Raw genomic sequence first — 16549 nt, 5'->3', positions numbered from 1 at the left:
TTAGTAATGTCTTCTGTGTATTGTGCATGTGTGTGCACACACAGAGCTGATTTCAGTATGTTGTTGTGGTCTAACAGGCAGTGCTGGGCAGAGGGAGAAACCTCAGACTCCTGGCAGTGCTCCTGGTGATGCAGCCCTGGATGCTGCTTGCCATTTCTGCTGCCCAGGGTCAATGCTAGCTCCTGCCCAGCTCATTACCCTTGAGGTTCCCAGGGCTGGTCTCCAGCTCATCAGTGCGTATCATTGCAAGGCTTTATTCATTTCCAACTGCACAACTTGCCTTCGTGAATTTCATGAAGCTCCTGTTGGCCCACACCTTCAGCCTGTAAAGGTCAGCCCTACCCTCTGCCATGTTGGCTGTTCCCCCCAATTTGATGTTCTTTGCAAACTTGATAGGAATGCAGTATCAAAATCCAGAATAAGTGAGTGTTGGAAAGTATCTTCATATCTTAGTTTTAGTACAATGCCTTCACATTTTTTATCTCCTGGAAATAGGCTCATTTCTCTAAGATCTGTTTCATGCTCTACCATGCTGTTCTTGTGTCCTCAGGTCAGCTGGGTAAAGTAGTGGTATTTCTATGTCCATGGTTTTGCACCTAAAGGACTGTTGGGCTTTAAGACTTTTCCTCTTTGCAATATCTTTCTCAGTCTTCTGTAAGCTACCTTTAATGAACACTTTTTCTCTAGGTAATTTTTTCTGAAATATTTTTCTATTGCTTTCTCTTGGGTTTTTCTCTGAGTGATCCTGATTTCCCTAAAATGGGATACCCAGAATCACACAGAATACTCCAGTTGAAACTTTACCACACTAAATATTTCATGTCTTTTATATCAGCATATGTAACTAAGGGTGTTACATATGATGATTAATGTTTTGCAGTATCAGGGCATACCTGACTGTCATTTAGTTTATGATAAATGCTTTTCTGATGATCCACTGCCTAATCAGATTTACCTGTCTTGAATCTGTGCATTCAGTTATGTCTTTGTCTCATATTATAATTGTTTGTAGTTGAATTTTATCTTTATAATACTTGTTCATGTTTGGCTTAATTTCATGACAAAATGTGCTTTCATCTAGTCTCTGACACTTTATCTGACCAATAAACTAGCGTAAGTAACCTTCATCATCCCCTTGCTTCTGTGTTTTTCTTTTTGTGTTAAAGTCTTCTGCTTGTAGTTTGAGTACAACCCAGAAGCTTTAGAATACTCTTAGACCTCAAAAGGCTATATTGTTCTGAGCATAAGCAAATAGAAAATTAAGCTTTTTTGCCTATAACCAGAGATTTTAAACTGTGATCAGTGAAATCCATATTACCACAATGAACATTTCTTGCACTGAGTTCCCAGCTATTACAGGTTTCAAGACTTAACAACTAATGTGGTATAATGTTTTCCTCATGTCATGGCTGCTATAGCCCAGAAGGTTTTACAATGTAATGCAGATATGTCAGCACTCATCCTCTATCAGGAAAGAAGTAGCAAGCAGCTAGATACTAGCTTAAATAAAAATAAAATAAATCAAATCTTTTTCGTCATAGGGCTTTATCCTAACTTTTTATAGTGACGTAGAACCACTTAATATAATCCCACCAAGAATTCTCTTAATTATTCATGACAGAATGTATTTACTTCAGGAAAGCCCTCTGAAAAGAAGTGTCCATCTGGCAAAACCATGCTTACCCTTTTGCTTAAATTGGGACCTGACTTTATCTGTCCTGACAAAAGGGAATTTCTGATGAAGTGGGCACAACATATTAATCTCTTTCAGACAGCTCCACTGTCAGATATGTGTTGAACCACTGTAATGAACCTGATATTTATATATGATAAACAGCAATAATGTATATAGATAGGTATGTAGCATAAAGTGGCTGTTCTTACAGAATATTTGAACATTTCAAGTGTCAGATTTTACAAATAAGAAGTGGTTATGTGCTGGATAGTGTTTTGGTAATGCTTTATTTACTCTGTTAGTGAAATACTTGTTTATGTCAGTCTTGAGGAAGGCTGGGTACTACAGGGTCCTGTAGAAAGTCTTGGGATCCCTGTGGACAGCATTGAGTAAAAAGGCCTTATTTTTGTGGTAAATAATAATTACAAACAATACAGCTCAAAGTATTATTTTTTTTATTGTACTTGTCCAAAGAGTTGTTTAGTGCAAAATATCTTGTATTTGTCAACCTTTATTTGCTAGAGATCAGAAAAATTTCCTATGTGACATACATCACTAGTTCAGATCTCACTTGAAGCAAACAGTCTGTAGGCTTTGATGACTGTAGCCAGGAAGTTATATTGAATTCTGATCAGTATGAGCCAGCTTTTCAAGACAGGGGAGTAAATCCAGGGCCAAAAGGTAACTGTTTTCTGCTTTTACTTTGATTGCCTTCATTATTGTTAGTACTTTTAGTCTGTGACACATCTCTTTCCCCTTTCCGTATTTTTGTAGGAGAGGCAACAATTTAAAATTTGTTCTGAACTCTGGTTCTTAGGCATAAATAGGTATTCATATACATATTATAATACATAATAAGTATTAATATACAGGGTGTCTCAAGCCCCTTTAATCCTTAGGGTCTTTAAAGTGGGAAGGAGGAGATGCCACAGAACTGCTTTACAAAGGAAAAATGTCTATCTAAATGTCACTGTATTTCTGAGGTAGAAAGAACTTGACAATAATTAGAAAAATGTGATTTCTTGTACAGCTAGTATATAGTACCCCCACTCTGCTACACTGTATATTTTCTGTATTTGGGGGAAATTGTAAGATACTCTATCAGCAGCTCTAAGTACTCCATACAGTTAACCTATCCTTAATATGCATATTCTTTACATTATAAACATATAGCAGTTGAATGTGCATATCTTCAAAGCAGTTTTCATATTTCATTAGTCCTAAATACTCTGGAAAATGAGTGGGCCTCGTGAAATGTTATAGAATAATTTAATTGCTTTTAGACTGAGGTAACTGATTCTCAATTGAAGTGCACCTGAGAAAATGTCCAACTGTAGCCTTTTCCGAGGGCCCCACCACATCTGCTGATTAAATCCTCAGGAGATTTATACTGGGGAAGTCTGATTCTCTTCCAGCAGGCATGCCCCAGCAGATGCTGCAGTTTATGGATGGGTTACTGGAGCCACAGACACCTGGTTTGGCAGGTACCCATTTTGCCCCCTGCTGTATCAGCAAGAAGTGCTTGCGCTGAAGGCAAGAACTGACGCATGTTGGATCATATCACATCTCAGCTCTTTCCTCCAAGAGAGTGCACATTCTGGGTCATTTTGCTGTGCCACAGCCTGCTTTGATATGTGTTGGTAGTGTTCACATACCTTTTTTGCTATGATGCATGTTAGCACTTCAACTGTGCTGAAGCGAGTTGGTTAAATGGAGTTGCTTAAATAAGAGAAGCATGCAATATTCTCTGCTGTGAGGCAAGGAGTTATTTAAGGAGAGCACCAGTGAGGAGGCTTTTTTCTTTCTTTTTTTTTTTCCTTTTCAAAAATGGCCATAAGCTTCCAACTCCCACAACCGTTCAATAGGATATTTTGACAGCAGAGTATATGCTGATAGAGATCTCCTAATTATAGACCAGAAATGCCACCAATACATAATGTATAACACTGAACTGGTGTAAGCTCACGCAGCAATTTGGAACAGTGGAAAATTTTCTGGTGGATTAACCTTTATACCAGTAGGTTCTGTCTGTGCCAGATTCAGTATCAGTTGTATTCCAGCCTCCTTTTGAAACCTGAAGGCAATATATAAAAATCCCAGAAAAAAACATAAAGCTGGAATATACGTTGCATCATCTACTTTAGCTAATTTGACAGCTGTGCTATCATTTGTATCTGCCTGATTTGGACAAAATGAATGCATTTAGTAACCCCAAAGACATAGTGCAGAGCTCTGGCAGTCATGCTTACAGACCCAAGTTCTCAAAGGTTGTGTCAATTCACCCACTTCTGCCACCAGTGTGAGGCTTGTTTGTACTTGAGATACCTGCTGACTGAGTTCTCCTGTGGGTGCAAAAAGTTCTTATGCACCCAGGGGGATGTGTTTTTCCCCATGATTCGTCCTCTGCCCACCTGCTGGGGTAATTTATGCCATTATCACTCCAAGAAAAACTCACACTGGTAAATCTGGTGTCAGTCCACTAAAAATGTGCTCTGCATTATGTTGTGTATACCACATAAACCTCATAATCAGTTAAAAAAGTGTGAATGCTACATTATTTTTCCTGTGTTTCAGAAAGATACACATGTGTAAAAGGCTACCCTTACTGGAGTGTGCCAGACTTCCTGTGGCAATAGGAGCTTTATTTTGAATCTGTGTGCAAAGTACAGTTGTGAACAAGAATTGTCAGATATTAAGCCAGTATTGTTTCCCATCTTTATGTGGCAGATCATGAACATTACTAGAAAGCAGAGTAATTGTGAAGAGTTTTTGTTGTTGTAATCCTGGTGAAGGGATAAGGGGTGGAGAGAGTGTAAATTGTTCACTTTTGTTGGTATTGTAATGATGTTTTATGTATGGCAATTCTGTTGTTGATGTGACATTTGTGAAGATTGCAGATTGTATGATGAATGTGTATTTTAATTATAATGATAAACCCTTTTTTTTACACTCAGCATGATGTAATTAAAAATCAGATTCTGTAAAATATTCTTGGACACCTCATTCTTAGTGATTTCAGCTCTATGAAGATGCCTGAATATGTTTAAAAATCTGGCCCATGGGCATATTTCAAGAGGGTCAAAATACATGGTTGTAAGGGTTATCTTGCTGCTCTTTTCAGTAGTCTGCTGAAATAGGTTTTGATTAATCTGTTTTGTGTTACTACTCTTGATGTCAGTTCTGGTTTTACATTTCCAGATTTAGCTGCTGCACTAGGTGTCTCTCTTTCTCTTTTCTAATCATGATTTTTCAGCTTTGTAAAATTTTCTTTTGCTTCACATTGCTCAGAGCAGTACAGCTTAAGGGCTGTACACTTACCTTGGAGATGCTGAGTATACCTGTCACCCATTCAGCTGTTAAGAGAGTAAATGATCATCAAGGGATCAGGCACATAAGAACTGATCTATTCCATAGCTAGCAGAAGGGGAATTTCAAGTACTTATCAGAGGATTGCCTCAAATCTGCTGTCTGGAGGGGAATCTATGCAGGAATTGCCAAGCTGTCAGCAGTAAAAATTAAATCTGTTCCCTCTGAAGGCTAAAAAAAAGATCTGTAATAAACCTCTGGTTAGAAGGGCAAAGCTGGCTTTTAACCTCAAAAGGTGGACTGTGCACCAGCCTTGTAAATGCTCAATATGCTGTTTTTCCTCTGTGCAGGTATCTAAGCCAGACTGCAGTGGAAGAGTTGATGTTAACAGCCAACCCTCAAAACAGGGAGAAATTAGCCGTATTAAAACAAGCTCTAGGTGCTATGGGATTCAACAGCCCGGTAAGTTACACAAGCTTATGTTATTTGTGGCTAAATTCACCATATTAGTTAAAAGCAGGCCACAAGGAACTCTCACCAATAAACTTTTGTGGGGAAGTGACTTTCTGTCTTTTCTTTCCTGACGGTTAAGACCTTGAAACAATATACAGTACTATTTCACCGCAGGGAATTTACTCTAATCACTTTTAATTAGACACAGCACCAACAGTGTAAATCTTTTTCATTCTTAAAGATTCACAAAACAGCTTCAAGGTATAATACTCTGAGCAATTACATAGAAAAAAAGGAACAATCAAATCCCATATGACAGAACATCATAAAACCCACAGGAATTTTTTCCTCTTCCTGATTATCTCCCTGTCCCTTTTAATTTTGTAAAACACACATTCCAAATGCTTTTGCTAGCAGCACCTTAAAAGAAACAAATACATACTTAGTCAAACAAAATTAAAGCTTGATAACTTGAAAGAGCTGACTTAATCCCCAGAAAGCAACAAGAAGATAGGTCTGATGTTTGTCTTTAATCCTATAAAACTAACAAAGAAGATGATTTGCAAAATTAATCAAGAAGGGGTTCTGGAGGACAGAGGTGTGATAGGAATCAGAAGAAATAGAGGTCTGAGTACAAGAACTCACGTAAACTGAGTAATTGCCTCAGGATACTAGAATATTTAACAAACTTCCCATGTTTCTTAAGTATGTGTATAACACCTAACACTGTAGCTGGGATGCTTCTGCAAAACAAATACACAACAGAAGTTATAAAGGGTAAAATCCTATCTACCCCTAGCATGATATTTAGCATCTTCAGAAAAAAATGGAGGAAAGGTTAATGTAACAGTATGTTAGATTTTCATAAAAGATGACAGATGGGCAACAGATGCAATAAAAAGGGATGAAGGGCTATCAGAAACAAACCTGAGCTGTTTTAGGTATGAGGTTGACTTCTTTAGTGATGGTACATCATGTAGTTGTTTTGCATTACCTAGCTAAGATAGTAACAAGTGTTCTTTAGTAACCTGTGCCACTTTTTAATATTAAAAAGAAGAGTGGCTTTTTTTTCACAGATATTCACATGGCCATGTAAAAATTAAACACATATGTCTATCTAGTCTATGTATCTATATACAGAATTGTTTATTTCTCTTAGTCCCAAGCTCTGCAGCTGCTTGAGCAGCAAAAGTTTCAGGCATTTCTGCGTTTAACCCACTGTTCACAGATGGGTGAGTTTTTCTAGCTCTTTCGTTAATGTTTCTGTTCTGTTAGGGAAGGCCTTCAGCCAATGAATGAATAATTGAATGCATAATGAATCGCGGTTTAGAAGCCTGCAGAAACTGTCTGAGAACACTTTACATACAATATTCTTTTGGATCCAGCACTTCATCTTCTCTTTGCTCAGTGTTCTTGAATGGAAGTAAGTTGCCTCTCAGAAAAATGTAAACTGTCTTCGAGGCTTTTCTATATCCAGGCAGCATTAGAATAAGCACTTAGGAGTTTTTTTAAACTTTTAAAGTTTAAACTTTATAGTTTTTTTATCTGTGGAGCTTCAGTTTTCCTGTGTTGGAGGTTAAAGGAAATATGTACATAGAACACATCTCCTGAAATCTGTACCCATTACTTTGAGGTAGTTACTTACCTTACATGAGATAAGTATTATTCTCTGACTGTCTAGCCACGTTCAGTGACACACAAAAAAATCTGTAGCAGTCGTTAATAGTATCTTGCAAAGTATGTTAGTGTTTAATAAAAAATTGTTTTAAAGTTGAAGGAACATGCATCTTAGAACACAATGACAAAGTATTTTGGAATCTGGAATGCGAACTAAACAAGAGGCATTACCAAAATCACCAGAATAAACTGCTGTCTCAGCCTGCTGCAATTCAGTGCTGTACAGTCATTCCCAAAACAGTTCTAAACAAGCTAACAAACAAGTAAGAAGCATGCTGTCCTTGTGTGCCGTTCCATCTTGCCTGAGAAGCCTCCCCAAGAAGTATAGTATAGCACTGTTGTTTGAAGGCCGTATAAGCAGGACAGTTCTGTTGTGAGAGTCATCTTATGCAGACTTCGCCTGTACGTACTGCCTTTTTAAAATCTTCTACTTTGATATGGTGTAGATAAAAAATACAGTTGCCCTATTTGCATCTCATACAGTAAGAGATTGAAGTTTTTATTTTAAAATGTAGTTTAGAGAGTCAAAGTTGCTTAAACAGCATCAGGGGTCCTATACTCTGTTTTCCAGAAAGACTGTAAGCTTCTTTTAATGTCCTCTGATGACAGGCATATTAATTAGAGAAAGGAACAAGAAGAAAAGCTGCTTTTTTTTTTTTTTTTTGACCTTTTGCTTTTGAAAATTGCTGAAAAGTCATCCAAGGTTGGTTTCAGTGTGTATTCTGAATTCATTGCCGTTAACCTGAGAATAAAGGGGGTATCTTGGCTAAGTGTTTCATTTATAGTGTATTTTTTTGATCTTATTCTGCACATTCCACTGAGACTTCTCACTGTCACTTCTACTGTTTCAGTAGAACCAGGTTCCAAATATTATTTTTCAAAAATATGTCAAGAATTAGCAATTAACTAGCACCGTTGTTATATAACTGACCTTAAAAAAAGCTTCCAAACCCATACAGTATTTTCCATGTCTTAACATTCTCGGTGCATATTTAATGGATGATTTTTTTGTTTGCTTAATTGAAAAACATTTAAAAAAAACAAGAAAATTATTTTTCTTCTTGCTGAGGTAAAAGTGAGCCCTAAAGATAATTGCTTCACAGCCTTAGAGACATCAGAACGTAGCATGCAGTCACAGGGGCAAAGTGTGTGGGTAAGAGAGGTTGCTTTTGTTTCTTTTAGACCCTAAATGCAGCTTTTACTACCAGAAACCGGTTGTAATTTAGAACTAGACACTTTGTTTGTGAATGCAATTGGCTGAAGAAAAAACAAACCTTGCTATTCTCTGAAACAGAAACTATCTTGATGGAAATTCTCTATGGACAAGATATGTTTATTTCTTGCAGAAATAATGCATCCATTAAAGATATTTCAGTATTTTTTATCATGTTCTGAAAAACTTTCTTAACTCGGTAGTTAATGTGATTTACGTTGAAACAGGAAAAAAAAAAAAAAGAGAAAGTACTCTTGTTGGTTTATGTCCTAAGTAAGTTTGTTTGATTTCTAAATTCAAATTTCCTGTTAATAGTCTACACGTGAATAGTTTTTATACTTAGCTAATGCCAATGATACAAACCAGTAAAGTTTGTATTTTTATAAAACATCGCAGTTCACTGGTGTGCCCAACAGATCTCGTCTTTATCTTTAATTCTGTATAAAATATGTGCAGGAGGTGGAGAACATGTTTGTAATTCTCTCAGCAATTCTGCATCTTGGAGACATTCGCTTTACGACTTTGACAGACGCTGAGACAGCATTCGTGTCAGACCTGCAGCTACTGGAACGAGGTCAGTAGGGTGTGCCCTTGGAGCGTCTCCTGCTTGATCCCACAGCAGGACAGTTAACACTGATCCACAACAGATGGAAACACAATTCCAGGGAGATAAAAAAATGACTTCTGAAAATTCATAAGTTACTCTGGGAACACAGTGTCTAGTTGACTTGGGTGTTTTTATAAACTACATATTTTTATGTAATGAAATAAAATGCTGTATTTATTTATTTACAATTGCAAGTTATCTAATTAAATGGCACATTTAGTGCTGTCATTTGCCAAAAGATATTGTACAGTGTACTTTATGCAGTCTTCTTTTAGAATGCTCTTGAACTGCTTGTCAAACAGCTGAACAATTTGCATTGAATTACATTTCTTACATTCAGAAATCTATGTCTTAAAAGGGTCTCTTGTTTCCATGCTTTGAAGTTTGCCCTCTTGGTCACTAACAAATCTCCTCACAGTGGCTTATGAATACAGAATGTCAATAAAAAGCATACCTTAACTCTAATACAGGAGAAAGTCTGCCAAGCCCTGGATGAAGTCCTGAGTAATCTTTAAAGGGGAAAGAAAGCTGTAGTGTAATACAGATACGGTAAAACTTCACAAAGTGCTGATTATAGTAATCCAATTATATGTGTTTGTTAATTTTGATTACTTCTGTGTCAGCACTCTTTAATGAGTGAGTTCTTTCACTATTCAAAAATAACATTTACAGAAGAAAAGCTGTTACAAAAAAATGAAACAGCCAGTAGAGCACAAATCAGGCTTTCTTTAAGTTAATTTTCTCATTTCAGTGGCAGGGATGCTGCAGGTTTCACCAGATGAGCTTGCTTCAGCCTTAACAACTGATGTTCAGTATTTTAAAGGTAATCTTTTCCTTTCAAGCTTACATTTTCATAGATCACACCTGGTGGCATTTTGATCATTCCAGTTTGAGAATTTAAAAAGCAGATAAGTTTTATTTCTTGTATGGTCTTGTAAATTTGCTCTCTGAGGAAGATGCAGGAATATCTGCCATGCAGTAAGTCAGGCTGCCACTGATTTAAAAATGTCTTTGTAATATGGAGCAAAGCAGTTTTGCTCTCTGATGCTGATGGACTCCTAACTTGATGAATCTTACGAAAGTGTGTCAAGATAACAGATTACATATTGATACTAAGAACTGAATTCAGCAGGAGTGTCTTAAAAAAGATAATTTTTTAAAAAGTTCTTTTCAGTAATATGCTACCTCTTTGTGGTATTCATACCCTTTTCTAATAGAACAAGTGCAATGTACATGTTTCCAAACTGAAGATCTTATGAGGGTTGACAATCTTACCTTTCACTGGAGGCTTCAGAAAAAAAAACACCCTAACACCATGTATAGGTTTGGCAAATAAGAAGTAACTGTAACTAAATTTACTGTAAGTAAAATTATAAAGAAGAGCTTTACAACACTCTTTCATCTCCAATTTCTGCTTTCTCTCTTAGGAGACATGATTGTACGGAGGCACACTATAGAGATTTCAGAATTTTACCGGGATCTCCTGGCAAAAACTCTGTATGGTCGTTTATTTAGCTTTTTAGTCAACACAATCAACTTCTACCTTCAAAACCAAGATGAGACTGGAAGGTAGGAACTACAAACTATTGGGTGTGCCATTATCTGTTCAAATCCAGATCCACAAAAGAATTGCAGTTCCATAATTTAAAGCATTTTATGATAGCATGGCAGTGATGCTTGGATCTTTAAATCACTGGCCATTCCTTCAAAGTTGTTGTTTCCTTGGTAGCATATTTGTTTATTTATTTGCTTGTGTAGGGGGACATGCAGGCATCTAGATGGGTGCTTTGAATTAGTAACCTTTTAAAAGCTGACAATGGGCTAAATCTTTCAACAAGCAAAAAGTGGCTTGGTGTTTTTTTTAGTGCAGAATACACTTGCTCTTTCTCCCCAAAAATATGACCAGGGTATGAGCACAGGGTATTAAAACCAGAATTTTGTTCAAAAGCCTTTAAGTAAATGTTTAAACATGAATTAAACATGAGTCAAACACTGAATTAAATGTTCTAAGAATGTTCTTGATGTATCTAGGTTATCATCTGCTAAATCCAATGCTGTTGGTATCCAGTATGGTTTCTTAGAAAAAAAATGAATGCAAATTAATGTGCATCACTGGAGCATTCACGAAACAAACAAAAAATGATGAAAAGAAATTTCAGTAGAACCAAAGTAGCAAATTAAGACAGCAGATCTAATCAGATGATCATATGCATGTGATTCAGCCAAGGCTCAACATCTCACATGCTCAGGTAAATTTTCTAATGAGCACAAGATGCCTTGGCATTATTAGTAAATAGAAATCCACAAATGACAGATGTGAAACTTCCAAAAATAATGAGTATTTTTGCCTTGTTTCATATCTGCATTGACTTTGTAGGACAAATATTTTCAGTTGCTCTCTTCTAGAGTCTGAAGAATTCACAGTCTTATTTTTATAACTCTCCTAATTGTAGACCAATTAGGAATAAATCACATTTGTCTTCTGTAGGTGTAGCTAACAGAAAATGCTACCATATCTGAATAACTCAGAGCTCTCTGCACATAAAAGCTTTACATTGCTACATAATCCACCAGAGTGCCTAGCTTCCTGCTGGTGGCAAAGGAAAGTTTTGCCAGTAAGAGGGAAAGGTTTTACTTGTCTGTTTCTGATTGTACAGGCCTTTACAATTGCAGACACCTGGGCAAGCAAGCTAGAGCCGTGTTGCAGTCCATGTCCTAATTTGAAATACTTTTTATAACAAGGAAGGACAGTGCTATGTGGTCACATTTCATTCTTACCCATTCATTCCTGGGGCTTGTGGAACATTGGCTTAATGCAGTACATGTCTGTGACAAACAACAATCCAGCTCAGCTATTCCTTGTTACTGTAACCTCATTTGCAGTAGTCATTGATAAAGAAATCTAAAATCAGTATATTAAAAAATCTGCTGAAACTGAAATAATTTTTGAATGTGTGATTTTACAGTTTAGCAATTTGGTATCTCAAAATCTTTCAGAATAGGGTGCTGTGTGTCTCTGTTGTTCAGTAATGTAAGACTGTGATTTCTAGGTATCAGGATCTTCAAATAATGAAAGTCAAAGCTGTTTGTATACTGTTTACTTTGGAGACTCCTTTTAGTGCAATCATATGTGCCTGAGGTGAATTCTGCCTTTTGGAAATAATTCTCAGTGAAATTATTTCTACCTGTGTGGTAGATTGAAGACTATATGATGTTGTAAACCCTAGCTAAAACAGGGCAGGTGTTTGATGTTATCAGGAATGAGGAATGTGTAATAGTTTTATATTATACCTGTGCTTGAAAAAGGGAAATTCTTCATTTAGACTAGCTAAAGGAAACTAAGCAGCTCAGGATTTCTTGCCAGTACTGCCAAGACATGTTAAATTCTAGCAGGCCAAATTCAGCCTCAGGTTCTTTTGCAAACTTGAAGCTAAATAGCTTATTTTAAATGAAAAGTTGATCTTTCATTGGTATTTCAACCTCAATCGAGTTAGACAGCTTAGGAAAAGAAAATACCTCCCCCACACCCAGCTTTTTTTTTTTTTGGTCCAGCCTAATCATGTTGCATAACCTGTAGTAGTAAATCAAGCACAATTCAAGATGCAAGTTGGATTAATGCAAGTCATGTCATAAATCTGTGATTTGTGGCTCAGATTTACTTCATATACATCTGAGCAATTCTACCAATTAGCAGCATTATGCCTCCAGTTTGGTGTTGTTTTAATAAACCTCTTCTAAAAGATGCACCAAAGACATTAACTAATGTGACTAAATAAGGCTGATACATTTCAGGTCGTACTTCATTCCCTAATCAGAAACTTAGTTACTACTCATCAGATGGGATGAAGACTTTGTCAGAAGTCTGGAATAAGGTTTCTAACTCGTTTCCCTTGTTTTCTTGTGAGGTAGCTTAACTGTACTTCTGTCCTACTTCAGTGAGAATTTATGAAGCAATAAACTTAGATTTATTGGCATAGTAACTCTTAAGAGAAATATTTGATTTTGGCATTTTTGAGGAAACCAGTTACCCCTGTTTAACTTTTATGGTGAAGCTACTTGATTTTGGTCATTAATAATCATTTACATTTACCATGAAATAGCTTGTGGCTGGTTACAGGCAAAGTAAAAGTGATGATTGCCATTAGATCTACAGGAAGGGTGGGTAATTCTGTGAAAAACTGCAAAGACCAAGCTCTAGTGGCATGAAAAATAAAGGATAAAAGTGTTACCAGAATCCAGCAAATTCATTACTTTATAATACTATCCAATAAATATAAAAGAAGAGTTTTAATGACAGTGTTATATGAGATAATACAACTTCAGAAATGCTTTTCTCCTTCATAAAAAGTTACTTATGATTTTGTCTAGTTAGAACTGGATGCTAGTTTGGACTGGTTGCAAGGTACTTTGAGGTTCATAAGTTTATTCATCTTGGTATTGTTTCAAAGAAATTCATTGGGGAGAAACTGTTTTTCTGTAATTGGCCTCTAGAATGGGACTAGAAGAAAGCTATTAAAATAACTACAGATGCATATAATTATTTTTAAAAATATATTTATTTTCACTCATTTGTATAATAATTTTCTATTCTAGTGATTTTATTATTATCAAAATTGTCTAGATGAAGTTATTTCCAAGACTCTTAACTCTTCAAAGTTTACTGTTTTACTTTCATTCAAGTAAGTATGCTGATTTTCAGTTTTGTAGATAAAAGAGCCTAGAGCATTCATGATTGCCTCTTTCGAGGTACTTGACCGTATGTTGTCAAAGTTGAAATTAGTGATCCAAATATTAGTAATTAAATGTTTTAAGATGATTTTTTAAGAGCTCCTGACTCAGTCTGCAGGAGGGCTTTACATTTATGGGGATTTAAGAATGTCTGTGAACTCTTGTGAAATGCTGTTTTTCTTTTCTAATGGAAAACAAGATAATTAGGCATATATGCTTGAGGGAATATTGATACTGTTTTCCCTGCCTACCAGTAAGTAAAAAGTGTGATGTTTAATCACCTAGTTAGTAAGATGTTCTCTCTTACGTGGCCTGAAGATGGGGCTAATGCCAATATGCCTGCTGTCTTTCAGACGACAAGAGCAAGCTAGCATTCAGTTATACCCTCTGTTCCTGTCAGTAGTCAGCCGTAAGAGATTTCTGTTTCAAATACTCAGACAGAGCATACAGAGTATTTCTAAATAAGTATTTTCTGAAAGCTTGTGTATTCTGACTGTGCAATCTTATTCCCAGTGAAATTTGGATACTGCCAGAGAGTAGCAGTGGCAACAGTTATTTGGGCAAAAGAAAGTCTGAGTAGTCTCATTTACAAAATTCTTAATACACGTAATCTGATTCAAGGCCAGGTTGAACAGAGCCTTGAGTGACATGGTCTAGCGTGAGGTGTCCCTGCCCATATCAGGGTGGTTGGAACTAGAAGATCTTAAAGTCCTTTCCCGGCCAAACCATTCTGTGATTCTGTGATTTATTGAGTGAGATATTTTGAAATAGAATTCTTCCCATCTTAATTAAAAAGCAGAGTATATACTAAAACTTTTATCTGTTATTTAACCCAATAGAGGGGTGCTGAGAGTGCAGGAAGGAAAGAGAGCTCCTGTTCAGAACATGAACCCACAGCATGAGACTTGTTTCTATGTGTGAAGATAGGAAATCTTTAAAACACACAGACGATACAAAGCGTTGAATACAATATGGTGCATAATATCATATTTTGAGATCTGTATGGATCAGTTTCAGTGTTTCATTAAACAAGACTGTAATTTTTTAAAGCATAAAACAGGTTGTGCTTTAAAGAGTTGGGGAGGAGTATATGCTGCTGCTGAGAGGGCTTAGGTCTGTTAGCAAATATGTTTCTCTCTTCTTGCCATACCTGTCAAGTCACTCAAAGACATGTTTGTCAGACACGGAGCCAGTGTCTCTTTCCACTGTGTCTGACCACTATTTTTATCTGTACTACTAACATATAGGTAAGGTAATTAACATTAAAAGAAAAATGACAGTTGCTGAGCAACATGACTGAGAGATGTGGCAGTGACACCAAGTCTCACAAAAAATCTCAGTCTTCAAAGAAAAGAAAAATCTTTCTCAAAAGTCTCAGAAACATGGTTGGTTTAGTAACTGAGATGGAGAGTATCTCCAACAAGGAGTATTCAGCCTGTTCCCTTCAAGAACTGTATTATGACAACAGGTGTAATCTGTCCCCCTGGGAGAACTGAGGGAGTCTTAATTAGAATTCTGAGGGTCCTCATTTGAAAGCTAATTTGTATACTTCATCTAATCCTAGAAATAATTTCCTCATTAATCAGTATCACTTTAGTTTATCCAGATCAGGCATAAGCCTACTGGCTTACTTCCCAGTTACTGGCAGCAGGAGGAAGAGCAAGAAATATTATATCTCGGACAGGTGAAAAGACGTGTTAGATCCTCTGGCCTCAACAGATTCACCTCACTGCTTTATATAGGCCACTGGGAATGAAACGTGTGGATTTTGGAGCTAAAAACCATGTGAGATGAAAAAAAAAGTGATCAAATAACATCCTATAACTTTGTCTGAAGCAGTGGGTTAGAAGTATTGTAAAGGGAATTCTGTTCACTTTGCCAGGAATGGCAAGTGGATCAAGAGCATCTCCTGATGAACGGCAAGATGTCTGCAAAGACAGTAGACCATCAGACAGGGTGTCTTTTGTATGTGTATGTGTATTGTTTTTTAGGAGTTGCCAAGAATTTTTGTGTAGTTTCTTTATAATGCAGTTGTGTCCTGGCTTAAAGCACAACAAGTTGTTAAGTGTATAAGATTAAAAGTTTTTCTAGTCTATAAGGACATCTTTACAGAGATACCATTCTGAGGAAAAAGGTGAAATGAGACATTGTAGAATATCAGTTGAAATGCTGGTTTGTAAATCACAAAAGTCAATGAGTTATGGTTAATATTCATGACTAATTTTAACTATCCACATCTTTGTGCTGATCTAAGAGATAAAAATATTTGTTAAATACTCAGAATTTGCTGATTTTCCAATTTCTGTGCTAGGAAATATTGTCGAACTTGACATTCAAAGTCTCCACTAAAATTGCAACTGTTTTCTTTATACAAAGTAAACACTGAATATCTGAAACATAATGAGGAAAAGTGTCAATAATGCTTAGTAACCATAAAAGAATAAAGTAAAATAAGGGTATTTTTCAGAACAAAATATTTTCTAATATTTGTTCTTTTAGATACTAGTGACATGTCCTTTTATTTGTAAACATGGCATCATTCATGCTTTATTTTGCCTTGGGAATCTCTGCTATCATTAATTTAAAGAAAGTAATTTTGCTAGAATTAATATGATTGACAGCTAGCAAGGAAAAACATATATGGAGCCTCCCTCTGAGATGAAAAGTGGTATAAAACAAAGGAAGAAGAAAAAGGAGAGGAAGAAGAAAGAAAAAAAAAAAACCCAAAGTAATTCTCAGCAACATATAAAACAATGATTTTAATTTTGGCATTGTGCTGTCTGTTGCTATTTAATTCTCAAATTCTGAGCAATAATTTAATACAGAAAATTAATACCATGGTTGGTGAGATTTAGCAGATAAATGCCATAATGTACTAATAAGTTGTCAG

At 36.2% G+C, this 16549-nt stretch overlaps 1 protein-coding gene across 8 annotated transcripts in view; it reads left to right on the top strand.

Moving 5' to 3' along the window:
• The window catches only part of MYO16 (myosin XVI), a 377031-nt gene that overhangs the window by 247642 nt on the left and 112840 nt on the right, over positions 1–16549 (top strand). For all 8 annotated transcript variants that reach the window (XM_061377886.1, XM_061377881.1, XM_061377882.1 and 5 more), the window contains 4 exons: positions 5332–5443; positions 8781–8898; positions 9683–9754; positions 10359–10500. In XM_061377886.1, coding sequence (XP_061233870.1) covers positions 5332–5443; positions 8781–8898; positions 9683–9754; positions 10359–10500 — 444 coding nt within the window. The remainder of the gene's footprint in view (positions 1–5331; positions 5444–8780; positions 8899–9682; positions 9755–10358; positions 10501–16549) is intronic.

The sequence above is a fragment of the Neopsephotus bourkii genome, unplaced genomic scaffold, assembly GCF_033783945.1.
Source record: "Neopsephotus bourkii isolate Nb327-2 ecotype Australia unplaced genomic scaffold, CSIRO-AGI_Nbou_v1 NB_1760, whole genome shotgun sequence".
Lineage (NCBI taxonomy): Eukaryota > Metazoa > Chordata > Aves > Psittaciformes > Psittacidae > Neopsephotus > Neopsephotus bourkii.
The sequence above is the reverse complement of the archived record's forward strand: the minus strand, read 5'-3'. Positions and strand labels throughout refer to the sequence as shown.